At 42.0% G+C, this 14,854-nt stretch overlaps 1 protein-coding gene across 2 annotated transcripts in view; it reads left to right on the forward strand.

Moving 5' to 3' along the window:
• The window catches only part of TTC27 (tetratricopeptide repeat domain 27), a 2,723,583-nt gene that overhangs the window by 2,664,053 nt on the left and 44,676 nt on the right, over window positions 1-14,854 (forward strand). For both annotated transcript variants that reach the window (XM_044058498.1, XM_044058490.1), the window contains one exon: window positions 5,030-5,130. In XM_044058498.1, coding sequence (XP_043914433.1) covers window positions 5,030-5,130 — 101 coding nt within the window. The remainder of the gene's footprint in view (window positions 1-5,029; window positions 5,131-14,854) is intronic.

Consider the following 14,854-nt stretch of genomic DNA (forward strand, 5'->3'; position numbering starts at 1 on the left):
TCAACATTGTCACAGCCTGGAAACAATGATTCCTATCATACCTTGCCTACACCTGGAGTTCTTATGGTGGGCAGAGGCCTGCCACCAAATCAAGGGACTGCCATTCACACTACCCCCTGCCACCCAAACCCTAACTACAGACGCATTAGATTATGCATAGGGGGCTCACCTGGCAGGGAAGTGCATTCAGGGCAAATGGAACCCAAATCAAATGCACCTACATATCAATCAAAAACAAATGTTAGCTGTACAGAATGCTCTGACAGCCTTCCATGGACTACATTCATCCAGGACAACTAATGGTAAAGACTGACAAGACCACGGTTATGTGGTACATAAACAAGCAGGGGGGTACACATTCCTACCCCCTCTGCAGACTAGCCATGGCATTGTGGAACACGGCCTTGAGCTACCAAGTGCAACTACAAGCTCAATTCCTGCCAGGAAAACTGAATCCACTGGCAGACGGACTAAGCAGAAATCTCAATGACCCACATGAGTGGAAACTGGAACCATGGATTGGGAGCCCAGACTTAGATCTATTTGCCTACACCCAGAGCTACCAGTTGGACAAATTTTGCACAAGGACTCCTCACAAAAAAGCCTGGAAAGTGGATGCTCTGTCCTTCAGCTGGAAAAACCTGTCAGTCTACACCTTTCCCCCTCTGCCTCTGCTCTCCAAAGTTCTGCTAAAAGTCAAACAGGACAAACCAAAAATGATTTTGATTGCTCCAGACTGGCCACGCCAACACTGGTATCCACTCTTGCTCAGTGTGTCACAAATATCTCCATGGCACCTGCCTCAGACACCTTCCTTACTGTCTCAGCAGGAGAACCAAATTCTGCACCCTCAGCTCCCAACATTGAACCTTGCAGTTTGGCTAATCACTTAAATTCACCCTTAGCATCCCTCAGCAAACCTGTGATGGATGTCATCTTGGAGGCGAGAAGACCTAGTACTAGAAAATCTTATGCTGTCAAATGGAAAAGATTCTGTGCCTGGAACCAATCTTTAGGGATGAGCACAGCAGCACCCACTTTATCTCAGATTTTGCAATACTTAACTGAGATGCTTCACAAGGACCTGTCTTTTTCCTCTATTGAAATCCACGCTTCAGCTATTTCAGCTCACTATAACACAGAACCACCCCTCTTTTCTCATCCCCTGCTTAAACAGTATCTCATAGGGGCAAAGAACCTGAGAACACCCAGGAGAGCTCCTGCCCCTGCCTGAGACCTTAACTTTGTTTTGGAAAAGCTCACTTTATCTCCTTTCGAGCCAGCTGCTACTGCAGACTTAAAATTTCTTTCTTGGAAAACAGCCTTCCTCTTGGCAATCACTTCAGCTAGAATGATATCTGAATTACAGGCCCTTATGGCAGCGGAGCCTTTCATCATCTTTCATGCGGACAGGATATCTCTGAGGACCAATCCATCCTTCATGCCCAATGTGGTTTCCAGTGTAGCTGTTAACCAGTACATTCATTTGCCAACCTTCTATCCCAATCCACAGAACAAAGGGGAACAGATTCTGCATTCCTTGGACATGCACAAACAACTTAGATTCTACTTGGACAGAACTAAATTTCGAAGAAAATCTGAACAATTGCTAGTGGCATTTGCTGCTGGGGCAGAGGGGAAGGCTATTTCAAAGCAAACCATTTCTAAATGGATAAACCATTGCATTCATTTCTGCTATAAGCACCATGGAAAACCTATCCCCCAGGGGATCAGATCTTATTCCACCAGGGCTGCATCTACTTCTGCAGCCTTTCTCAGAGGTGTTCCTACCAGGGATGTTCTAGAAGCTGCTACCTGGAGGTCAATACATACTTTCACCAAGCATTATCATTTATCAATTTTCTCTAAATCAGGAGCTGGCTTTGCCACTGCAGTCTTGTAGGGCCTTATAGCTGGTCCTAATGCTGTATAAATCCATCCTCCCAACCATAGCTTTGGGAATCTACCCAAATGTAATGATTGCAACAGTGAAACACGAAGAACATAGTACAGTTGTGTACACTTACCGTAAATGTAGATGTTCGAGTGAATTCACTGTTGCAGTCCTGGTTAACCTCCCTCCAGCCCCCTGTTTTTCTCTTACTATACCTCTACTTTCTTTTATTATGCTTAAAAGCCTTTTTGGTGTATTTGCTTTCATTTGGAGGTATATTTTTATGTTTTTAATTTTATTTGCTCCCTGGTTGGGGGTCACCTGACATCGGGGGCAAGAAAAACTGATGTAATGGTGTCAGCTGCATGTTTTATACCCCTGACGACCTGATGTCATGGAAAAAGGGACAGCAACTGACGCAGGACCCAAGACTTTGTTAATCAGGCTGACTGAAGGCAACCTGCCAGCAGATTACCCAAATGTAATGACTGTAACAGTGAATACACTCGAACATCTACATTTATGGTAAGTGTACACAACTGTACTTTCTGGGCACTGTTGTGTTTCCAAACCTTTGTCAGATGTTTTGCAAACTGAATGTGAAAGTTTACTTAAAGATATCTGGATAGGTTAAGTTTAATTGTATTCTGCCAGCAGATTTTAAGCAGTAGAAGAAAAGTAGTTTTCCTTTTCAGGAAACTACAATCATTATCACCGTATTCTATGATCACTAGAAAATATGTAAATATTTTTGTTTTCCTGATATTCAGAACTTTTTCAACATCTTTTTTTGGCTTACCAAAACCAGTGTCTCTTCTGCCTTCTGCCAGTTGATCTATTTGTCCTTACATCTGAAGAAGAACCCATTAGTTCCCCCAGGGCAAGAGATAGGAAGTAGTCCAGCATGAGAATAGTATGGATTCCCCACCTAGTCCCCATCTAACCCTTCCCCACAACAGCCAGTAGTTGTGTTATGCTGTGGTCTGTCTTTGCCCATAAATCTCTTAACTTAATTCAGCATGCAGCCACTCCAGCCTTATGAATTGTTTGCTACTGCAGTACTCCAGCTTGCAGACAGGAGTCAGCAAGGCAGCAGGTCTAGCTGCTTCACTCTGGGAAGAATAAGCTGGTATCAGCCATTCAGTCACATCCTCCCTGCCCAGCCCTTTCGGCTTCCTAGGCTGCTAATCTAGCTGAGGTATCTGTGGTGGAGAGAGGGCTTTATCGTTTTATACCAGAGCATTGGGCTAGCATTTTGTATTTTTAAGAATATATAGAACATGTTTTAGTTCGCTGTTGATGGACTTCTCAAAACGAAGAAAAGAAAGAAAAAAAAATGTATTTGAGCCAGAGAGTAAAAAAAAGTCCTAAAATGTGAACAGTTGTCTGTAGAAATGGAGATGCATTAAACACTAAATTATCCACAGAACCCCTTGTGGAAGGCAGCCTTCCCAAACCACTATACAGGTACAGTATCCCATCATCTGCTAACCAGTGCCTACAAACTAATGCTAGCTTTAATTATAAAGCCACTGAAATGCTCTAGTACTGAATACATCACGTAACCAAATGGCATTTCACTGAAGGATTTGCACACATCAAATTTAATCAAGGAGAACTTCATCAAAAGGCTTTTTACTGATAACCTACTGCTTGTAAAAAAAATCTTATAAGACAATGTATTTAGTGATTTTTTTATATGGATCAAGTTGGAAAAGGTGACTATTTGCAGTCTCTCAGTAATTATTTTCTGATAATTTCATATACCACTATCTTTAAAAATTAAACTGTTTGATACCAGATTGTTCTAGTCCTTTAGATATAGATATGCCTGTTATCTTTACATGATGTTTTCCTTCTTGTAGCCACGTTCTGAAAGTCTTCCAGTTTCTTTGATGCAGAATAGGCATATAATGACAATTTGTCTATTTTTTTTTACTGTGTTTCTAAAAATTTTATAGTTTCTAGGGATGTCCAAGAGACTGATTCATGTCGTATGATGGAACGATTAAAACATCAAACCTCATTTCAATGAGAAGAGAGCATCGAATGTCTTAATCATTGAAAGTCGACATCAGCGAATTTCACCAGATCAAATAGCAATACTTGGCCAACAGCTTCCCTTCATTTCAAAAGTAGCTATATATATATATATATATATATATATATATATATATATATATATATATATATATATTTACTCCCATTGTGTTATATATACCAAAAGTAACAAGTAAGATGCTGATGTTGCAGCTGTTGGCTAACTATTGCTATTCCATGTAGTGAGATTCGCTGATGTCGGCTTTCAGCGATTAAGACATTTGATTCTCTTGTCTCATTGAAATTAGGTTCAATGTTTTAATTGTTCAATCATATGACATGTATTCCCAAGAGAGCAAACAACATTTATATCTTCAGTTGCTGTCTCAAAGATGAATAAGATCTGCATCGTTTGCCATTTCATTTTCAACATTTGTGTTTCTAATGTAGTCCTGTACTGTAGCAGTAACAGATGTCATGCTGAAAATCACTGATCTTTGAAATATAAAGGAATATGCCATTATGGCCTTTGACTAACTGAGAATTAAAGTCATGTCACTTATTAATGTACATTTTTTTGGTTTCTTCTTTGATTAAGAGAACCAACAAGTGAGCTGGTTGTGCATATAAGTATTCGTGGTTGGTTCTTTTAAAGGTGATTTAAGCAGATTTTGTGTGGATAAGGAAGAGGCTGATCTAAATACTGCAAAGCAATGACTGCTCATAGGTAAGTACTAGGCTAGTTGCCCTTGTGAGCCATTGTAAGCCTAGCTAATTTCCCTCAAAGGGTGAGAGCCAAATCCTACACCTTGTTTCTGAGGTAGACACCTTAACCATTATGCCAGCTTTGAACCCCAATGAAGCTCACATTTTACATCTTTTTCACTACAGCTTCTGTATGACCTTTCTGAACTGAATTTGTATGCATATCTTTGTGGTATCATTAGAAAGTTCAGCTTAAACTATGTTATACTATTATTATTATTATTATTATTATTATTATGAGACCTTGACTGTAGTGATTAAAAGCTGCTTGCTGGCTTGATTTGTGTGTGAATATGCTGTGCTAATATGTTCTCCATCACTTTCATATAGTGTCTATGAAATGCAGTAAGGCAAAGTCCAGTGCACAAGAAGCCATTCAGATTCTGTCATCTGCTCGTTTGAACCTGCGCAGTTTAGTCTCCAGAGCAAAGGTGCGTTTTTTTTGTTTTTTTTTTAAATAGGAATGTAGACTTCATTAGAGATTCAGACTGCATCATTTTCTTCTTGAAAATGGATTCTACAAAATTCTTCAGTCCATAACGAAAATAAATGCATCTGTTATGTCAGTAAAACTTCTATAGACTTACAGCAGGACCAGTGGTGCTAGATAATTTACTGTTATATTTTTCAAGACTGGATTCTTGTTTATCGTTTGATGTATGGCTAAGTGGAGATTACTCCACAGTCATCAGTGTAGGGTCACATTTAATCCCAGAGTCTCTCTGTGGTGGGTTTATGTCATTACATACTAGCAAACAATACATTGCTTGACTTTTCAAGTTTTTACTCTACCCGGTCCTGAAAAGCACTTTGTCTGATGACTATGCATTGCGTAATATGCACATATTTTATATGCATTAAATTGTGGTAGTGTGATAGCATACCTTAGTGAAAATGAGCTTTATTTATGACTTCTATATTTATATCAGATAGTCACAGAGTAGAGAGATGTGGGTGCAGAAGTTCATTATAAAAAAGGGCAATAAATGGGTTCCATAGAAAAAATATCAATGTCACACTAGATATCACAGCCAACATCAATAGTATAACAAGGAATAAAGCCCAGAGTGACCTGATTTAGATTAGTGCTTGTGTGTCTGGGAAGCTGACCGGGTAAAATATGATTTTGGAGCTAACATCAGCTGTCCTTCCTTGGGGCTGGGGTATTTTTTTTTTTTTTTTTTGCTTGTAGCTGAGCACCCTTTGGTGGAGTCCAGAGGGAAAGCAATCATTTGGACAGACTGGAGTGAAATGATGGCTCACACACTGATATGCATGACTTCAATGTGTGCTCCATCCCAGTAAGAATTCCCTCCCATTGCATAACTAAAATGTCATCCCAGCTGTGTATGTGGTGTCATATTTCCCAAGTTTCTTCCTTCAAAGGGTGTTGGTGTGCATTTAGCCCATTATCTAAGAAAGAGTAAAACATCTTAGGTTCATAGGTTAGTACTAAGCTATCGGCCCTAGGGCCTATATAAGCCTAGCCATAACAATTCCCTGGCTATTTCTTCCCACACTATTTACTTCCCTGGACCCCTGTCTAGCAGGGCGACTGACGTGATCCCTGGGGTGAATTTCCTTTCTCCCATCCAATCGTCAAGGTTCCTTTTGAAGAGGGCCAAGGAGGTGCTCTGCTTGACTTGTATGGGCAGTCTATTCCAGAGTCTGGGGAGTCTCTGGGTCAGGAACCTATCCCTCCAGCATGTTTTGTTTATTGTGATGGCAAGGTTTAGATCCCTGGAACGTGTGGCTCTGAGGGATTGGGATTTCTTTAAGTGTAGCATGTCCAACAGCTATGGGTTTGACATGGCCTTGTATGTTAAGCAGAGATCGCCTCTGAGTAGACGATATGCAACAGAGTATAGCTGGAGTTTTTTAAGGAGGTCAGCATAGGGCATCTGCTTTAGGCCTGTGATTCTTTTAGTGAGGTATTTCTGCGGCCTTTCCAGTTGTTGCAGATTTCTTGAGAGGTACATACCAAATGGGGCATTGTATTCTATAATGGGTGTAATGAGGGATGAGTACAGTGGAACAATGACCTCCTTTTTTCTGGATGAAAAGCCCTTAGTGATGAGGTGTGCCACATAGAAGGATTTCCTGACTGTTGTGGCGATGCAGTTATTGAAGGTGAGACCACTGTCCACCTGTGTCCCTAAGTCTGTTATCACACTTTCAGTGTTTAGTGTACTGCCACCTATGTGGTAATTCACGGGTACAAGTTTTTTCCCAAAGGGGATAACTATACATTTCTTGGCACTGAGCTTGAGCCCATGCCTCTGGCACCAAGCATTTGTTTTTGTAAGGCCCTTTTGTAGAGTATCCACATAATTTGGGGATTTAATAATGGCTCCCAGTTTGCAGTCATCTGCGAACTTTGTTAGCCAGAGTCCCTTAGTGTTTGCCTGTACTTTAGAGAAGTAGATGCCAAGCAAGAGCAGTCCAAGGACTGAACCCTGAGGTACTCTACTTGTCAATTGTCTGGAGCGGGATTTGGAGTCAGCTACTTTTACAGTGTGGTTCTGTCAGTAAGCCAGTTGGCAACCCATCGAGTGATGTAGGGATTAATGCCCAGCTTAGTAAGTTTAGCTATGATTCCAGAGTGGGGGATGGTGTCAAAGGCCTTGACAAGGTCCAGATAGGCTGTGTGGACTGCCTTACCCTCATCCACGGCTCTGAAGACTGATTCGAAGAAGTCAGTCAGGTTCAGGAGACAAGATCGGCCCTTCACGAACCCAAACTGGGTGGGGTCCAGTGTTTGAAGGTTGCCAATATCTTTGTTTATAAGTTCCATGATAATACATTCCATGGCCATGCAGATCAGGCCCATCAGACTGATGGGGCGGTAATTCCTGGGATCCAAGATGGATCCCCCCTTGTGGAGTGGGATAACTATAGCTGTGCGCCACTCATTGGGCTCAAAGCCTGAGGTGAGGGTATGATTAAACATGACACTTAGGTGAGGTGCCATTTAATTTTGTAGTTCATGTAGTAAACCACTGTACTGAACTTGTACAGTGTCTCATACAGATATTTAAGGGGAAACTTTATTCAGGAATATAGGGCTTTTAGAGAGAACTACCTCTAGGAATGTTTGAGATTATCAAAAGGTAGTACAGAATAATTAGACAACCAGCTTAGGAGATATGTCAGAATGAGAGAAGTACTAACTGGCTCTCTGAGAGAGAGTAGCTGAGGCCCAGAATAGACTACCAAATTATATGAAAGAAAGCAATTGTTTAGATATTTTAAGAACAATTTAGAAATATTATGGGGATAACTATTTTGGTATATTGACAGGCTAGAAGGGCAATATTGTGTGGCGATGAAATATTTGTATGTATTTATCATTACAGCTGTGAATAGTAAACCAAGAACAATCATTTGTCATCTAGTAAATTATCAGGGCAAATTTTAAATTTTACAATGTGGACTGTCTCTCTGTAGAGGCACTTTAATTGTTTTGATAGCAATGTTGTGGCTTGAAAGTTTGAGAAACACAGGATGCTTTAACCATTTCTTAAGCTTCCTAAGGATCATGTGCAAAGATTTTTTTTTCATTTATTTTCTGTATTATGCCTTCATTGTGTAATGTGGGCTTTTGATGCTAAAATAAATAGGTTGTATTTTAGTTTCTTAACTGTCGTAAGCTTGTGCTGATATTTTCTGTAGGCTGAGCAGCTGTTCCCTTGCATGGAGTCAAAAAATAATTGATCTATGCTTCTGGTGATGCAGTTGATAGCATTAGTGGCTTCACAGCTTGTAGTGGGTAGGTGCTTTCTGTAGCACATTTCAGCACTTAAATTCAGCATGGAAGTAAAGCAGAACTGGAAGAAAATAAGGTTCATTTGTGTCATTATGAACCTTTTAGACCAAACACAGTGAGTTAATTGTGTACACCTCCCCTTTGGTTGCTGGAGTCCTTCCTGGGTTGGATCCGACATACGGGGTCCTCTTCCCATAGACCCTCAAAGCCATCCTTGGCCATCAAGCTCATGGGCAGCATCAAACATTCTGTTCTGGAACAGCTAATGAGGCCATTTTTGCAGGCACAGATTCAGTTAGGGTTTATTTCCTTGGGTCCGGGTTAGATACAAGGACCCTCGGCTCCATGTTTCTGGTTTCGTCCCTTACCCCATTTGGATCCTAGGTCTTCAGGGCCAGTCGAGCTACCACCCTCTGGATCAGATCTGACAGCCTGGCAGTCTTTGGCTCTATCCTGTTCCTTGGTAGTGTTGATCCTGAATTTTTTAGGGCTGTTGGCACCTCGGAGCTGTGTCATTGAGGCTAGTGTGTCTGTGTTGCAGTCAACAGCTCCTGCTTCAGGATTGTTACTCCCTCATGGAGCTTCAGTTTAGACAGCTCAGCTGTGATGTCTACATCTGGTCTAGGCACTGCTCCCTTGGGGATGGGGTTGTCTTCGATACCTTCGGGTTCCAGGACCCTCAGACCTGAGAGACTCTCCTCTGTCTCAGCCTTTGATATTGTTTAGAGGATGTTCTCTTCTCAAGAGAAAGGTTGGATGTCTCCAGCCAGCACCTCCTTCCAGTTTTTGTCTATTCCTCTGTCAGTCATCAGAATGCTAATGTATAGCCTACATCAGCCAGCCTCCATGCTGTCCCCTTGGCAGGGCCTACGTCAGCCAGCCTCCATGCTGTCCCCTTGGCAGGGCCACCCCACTCTTCCCCCTCTTCTCTAGCTTTGTCAGAGTGGGAGATTTCAGGGAAGAGAAGTTGCAAGAGGAAGCACTTGGATTCCCCGGAGCAGTCCCACATTTTGAATACAAGGAAGGAGAGGGTTCCTCCAAATCTCTGTGTGATCATGCCTCCTTTGGTGATTTGTTGGAGCTGCTTTTCTAGTGCAGGAGCTGCACCACTGAAGCCCCATTTCCAGAGCAGTCAATTTTTCTGAAGGCCTTTGATGTAGGTCCATCCATGCCTTGGGTGGTTCCTCCCCAAGCCAGTACTCACGGGAGCAGGGGCCTGGGTATCAATGCCATTGTGGTGATAGCAGTCACCAAAAAGGAGAACTCATTGATTCATCCCGTGAACAGTGAGTCTCTGGCAGTGGATCGATTATGGAAGTGATCCTATGCTCTCACCCTTCTTTATTTTGAAGGCTAACAACTTATCACACTTGACAAGGCTTCAGTGAGATCTAGTCACTGAAGTGTCAAGCACCCTCAAGACACAAGTCTCCAATTGCCCAGAAGAAGCTGGAGACCCAATTGTTCACTTTGACTTCCATCGCCAATGTTTCAGTGAGACTCATTTTTAATGCAGCTGATGGAGAGTCCATGAGGCACCACACCGGATGTGATTGTACAACTTTGTGGACTGCTTTAATGCATCTTTCATTGATGCCCTTTTTGATAAGTCCTGCTTGTTTGGATGCAAGATTAGAGACACTGTGAGAAGAAGCAAACAAGAGGGGAAGATACTGTCCACCATTGGAGTTCACTTTTCTGCCCCCGTGCGATCCGGGAAGCAACTCTTCTTTAGGAAGTCCCAGTTCTGTTCCCAGGATGCTCCTCCATGGGGCAGAGGTTGTCCACAGAATCAGGTCTTTTGTGGGGCTTTTTCTGGGGGGGCCCTTTCAGCAGTCCTGAAGGATTGCTTATCTCTGGATGCAGTTAGGGGTCATCTAGCTCTCCACCCCAAAGCTTTGGAGGCCATCACCTCAAACACTTGAGTGTTGTGAGTCATATCCATAAGTTATGTCATTCCCTTTATAGAAGTTGCAAACTACCTCCCAAAATGTCTCCCAGCTGTTCCACCTCATCAGAGATTTTATGCAGAGATCCAAAAACTGCTCACAAATCGAGTCATTCAGGGGGTCCCAAAGACCAGATAGGATCCAGGGTGTATTTCAGATTATTTTTAGTACCAAAGAAAACAAAGGGCCTCAAGCCAGTCTTGGACTTAAACTGACTAAATCAGTTCACCAAAAAGACCAAATTCTGCATGGTCACGGTGCAGTCCATATTATCTTTTCTGAGGAAAGGAGATTGGATGTGCTTGATAGACCTCAAGGATGCCTACCTTTACATCCAGATAGATCAGCATTCCCATGAGGTTTCTTCAGTTCCAGCTGGGAGCCAAGCACTACCATTTCAGGGCCCTGCTGTTTGGTCTCACCACAGCCCCCGGTGTGTTCATCAAGTGCATGGTAGTGGTCACAGCCTGGCTCCGTCTGCAGAGATTTCAGGTCTTCCTGAAGCAGGACGATTGGCTTATCAAGACCGCCACAAAGGCATTGTTGATCTCAGCTAGAGATTCCCAGCTCCAGGTGTGCGACAACTTAGGCATCACAGTCAATTACCCCAAGTCAAGCCTTCAGCCTCTACTAGTCTTAGAGTTCATAGGGTGTCATCTGGATGTGATTCATTAAATTGCCAGGCTCCCAAGCTCCAGAGTTTTCAGTCTTTGAGCTCGGGCTCTGTCAGTACTTGCAATTTCCAAACCTCTGGCTCATGCACTTCTAAGGCTTCTGGGTCATATGGCAGCATTAGACTGGTCTCTCTAGCCAGATGTCTCATGAGGACCCTGCAATTGACTATGGTAGTTTGGGGGGTCCTTTCTAATGCATCCACTGGATTTCCCAGTACACCTGATGAGAGCATGTCATGAGTAGATTCAGTTGTGGTTGCAGTCTCCATTCCCATGAGTAATACAAGGGCAACTGCAATTTCTTCTCCTTTGGCCACAGTCACCATGGATGCCTTCCTCCTGGGGTGGGGCATTTCAAAGGGAGGACAGTTTAAGGATGTTGGTCTTCCACAGAGGCTCACATTCACATCATTTTTCTGGAGGTAAGAGTGATCCTCATATCATTGCAGGTTTTTCAGGATGACCTTCTCAGGATAACATCAGTTTTTTGGTTTCTCAACAAAAGGGGAAATATGTTTTTACCCTCTTTTTAGGGAGGCCATGAGGGTTTGGCAGTGGGTGATCTCTTCTCTGCGGTTTCTGGTGGCAACGCATATCCCAGGGAAGTCCAACATTCTGGTTGACAGCTTCAGTTGGAGCATTTTATTCCTTCACAAGTGGTCCCTAAATCCAACAGTAGCAGCTTGGATGTTTTAGAGCTGGGGCATTCCATGCTGCAACCTGTTTCTGTCCCCGTCCAACACCAAGTATGACAGATATTACGCCATTTTCCCCCTGAAATACAGGCACCCAGGGATGCTCTGACATTTCCTTTGCCTCCGGTCTTCTTTATGCCTATTCCCCAGTTCCACTGATAATAAAGTTCCTCTAGGAAGCAGCCCATTGCAGAGCTTCAGTGATCCTCATCTCCCCCTTTTTGGCCTCTCCAGGTGTGGTTTCCCTTCTTTTGGCTCATTCCGGATTTCATCTCTTATCCAGCTTGTTTGGATCTCCCCAGTCTTCAGTCCCTCAGGCTGAATGCATGGTTCCTCCAGTTCTCTTGATAACCAGGAATCCTAAGCTTTTGCAGGTGGTTGTTATATATATCGTCCTCTTTTCAGAAAGATTCCACTAGAAAAGTATATACCAGTAAATGGAAAAGATTTGTTTTGTGGCAGAGGCTTGAGGACTTGACCCTTCTCTGCCCCCTTGGAGTTGGTCAGCTGGGTTGTTCAGCTCAGGCTCTAGCTTTTCTTCTATCAAAGTTCAGTTAGTGGCCATTTATAACTTTCATATCGGTAGAGATGGTATGCCCTTTGCTTCTGTCAAAATTTCCAAGGCTTTTCTCAAAGGTACTTTTCTTCTTCTGATGCCTACCTGGGAACTGCTTTTTGTTCTACAGTTTCTGGCTGGTCCTCCTTTTGAACCTTTAGCTTCCTCAGATTTGAAGTTGTTGTTTTTGGTGATTCTTCCCCTCCTACTTAGTGTTCCACAATGATAGGATTTCTCTTTGTATGAACATTTCCTTTTTTTTTTTTTTGCTAAGGAAGTTTCTAAGAATAACCTTAACCGTTCCATTAATTGTCCTGTGTGTTTTCCCAAATTTTCCAACAAAGGCAAATATCTTTTGCATTGTTTGTATGTGCATAGGCAACTAAGATTTTATCCTGACCATTCCAAGTCTTCAAGAAATCTAGACAGTTCTTTGTCTCCTTTTCAAAATCCAGTCTGGGCTCTCCCATGTCCAAAGTAACTTTATCCACTTGGCTGTCAGATTGTGTTTTGTCGTGTTTTGTTTGCATATTCCTTGAAAGGCAAGACTCTTCTACACAAGCCAAAAGGTCATCCAAGTAGGGCTGTAGCTACTTCTACAGCATTTCTTTCTTGAGTACATATGGATAATATTTGCCCTGCTGTTACTCAATCTAGGAAGCTGATGGAGGAACAAGGTGTTTATGGTTAAGGGAGGCAGATCCAAAACAACCTTGGCTTTTGAATCTCCCTTTGTCAGATCCGAAGTCCCACAGGCTGAAACAGACAGAGAAGACAACATGGCTCTATTGTTATGGTGAGTGTGTGTGTCTTTCGGCTTTTCCCGGTTAGGGGTCGCCACAGCGGAACTCCGGTCCACTAATGATTGGCAGTAGAGTTTTACGTGCTGGCTTGCCGGGCCTAACGCACAACCTTAACTTTAATTTATTGACATATTACAGTTTGGAGCTTGCTTTGTTTAGGCTACAGTTATTACAATATTAAGAAGGCAAAGGTTACTTAGATTTCCAGTTGATGTATCGTCAGCAACAAAAAAAGCCACAAAATGTTGTTGCCTAGGTAATCAAAGGCTTTGAATTTGCAGAGAACATAATTAACTATCTAGCAGAGAAGGGCATGAAAATAAACTGATACAAGTGCTAAATAAAAATCAGAGAGGCAGGCCTAAAATACAAGACATATTCCAACGGCTGAGGATCTGAAACCTGTTCCACAAAACCTATGAACAATTGTTGAAATGACAAAGCCAAAAGGCACACATGAATTATGTTACACTGAACATTTTAAGTCAGTTGTAATGCTATATTAATCTTGGCATTGGCTGTTTGTAGACATTTCTAAAGTTTAATATTGATGTAAATATTTCTAAACAAATGCAGATGTTTGCCCTTAAAATCATATTTAATTTTGTAACAGGCCATGTAGCTATCTGATTTATTCAGTGCTGTGACATTTCTGGAGAATTTACTTTTACCAGGCCCATCTACACTGGAATTCGGGTCTTGCTTTGGGGACTATTCTTACTAAAATGCATGGTTATTAGGGGAGACGACTTCAGAAGTTTCTTGCTGGAAATCATGACCATCATAATTTACACAGTCTTGTTTTCATGTGAAAGGACTGGTTGTGACACATCTTCTGGTTCTTCGTCTTTGTCCTTTAGCATCGACTTTTATGTACTTGCCTTAGACATAGATCTGCAATTTCTTCTGTACAGTCTGACATCATTACCTATGAACTAGGCAAGCATTTATTTCAGCTGATTTACCAATTGCATCAGTTTAATGCAGCAAACATTGTCTCCATCCTGCAAATATACTTCCTGCATTTTCAGTTATGTTAATACTTTTGTGTCTGCTGGTTTCTCTTCAGTTTTTCCTTTACTTTACAATGATTCTCAGGCATCGTAATATACTTGAAGTGGACAATCTGCTTTTCAGTCTTCTGAACATTAACATTTCAGGTGTTGAATGAATATGCACCTGCAGTGGAATGCTCTAATTATAGTGTGGAGTGGACATTATATGCTTGAATTCTTGTTCGTGTACAGCCCTTCAGCATTCCTGACTTGCGTAGTGTGGGCTATTATTAGATATAAGAATATCAGATATCCCCATCTTGAGAGTATATGCACTTATTGTGTCTGCCAGTTTATTTCATGGAACTTTGAATAATAATCCACACACATGAGGTACTTCTGCTAGGTTCACAACAGGTGAGACAGTAGGAAGTAGTACACTGTCAGGGGTGGAGTCACTAGCCTGGGAACGTTTTATTTGCCAAGCAGTCATAACTGACTGCAAGTCTATGTTCTTCTAGTTCCTGCAGTTGCAACATTACTTGCAGCGCTAGCATTATAATAACAAAACAACTTTTTTCTTTGAATTATTTCTGCATTACATCCCCATTTCTATTCTGTTCCCATCTTTGTACCTATGCATATCCATATTCTTGCTCCCTTTCGTAGACTTCATCTCATCTTCCCTATGACTATATTTGGTTTACTGTCACCCAT

This window comes from Protopterus annectens, chromosome 1.part2 (assembly GCF_019279795.1).
Source record: "Protopterus annectens isolate FY-2018-M chromosome 1.part2, PAN1.0, whole genome shotgun sequence".
Taxonomy (NCBI): Eukaryota; Metazoa; Chordata; order Ceratodontiformes; family Protopteridae; genus Protopterus; species Protopterus annectens.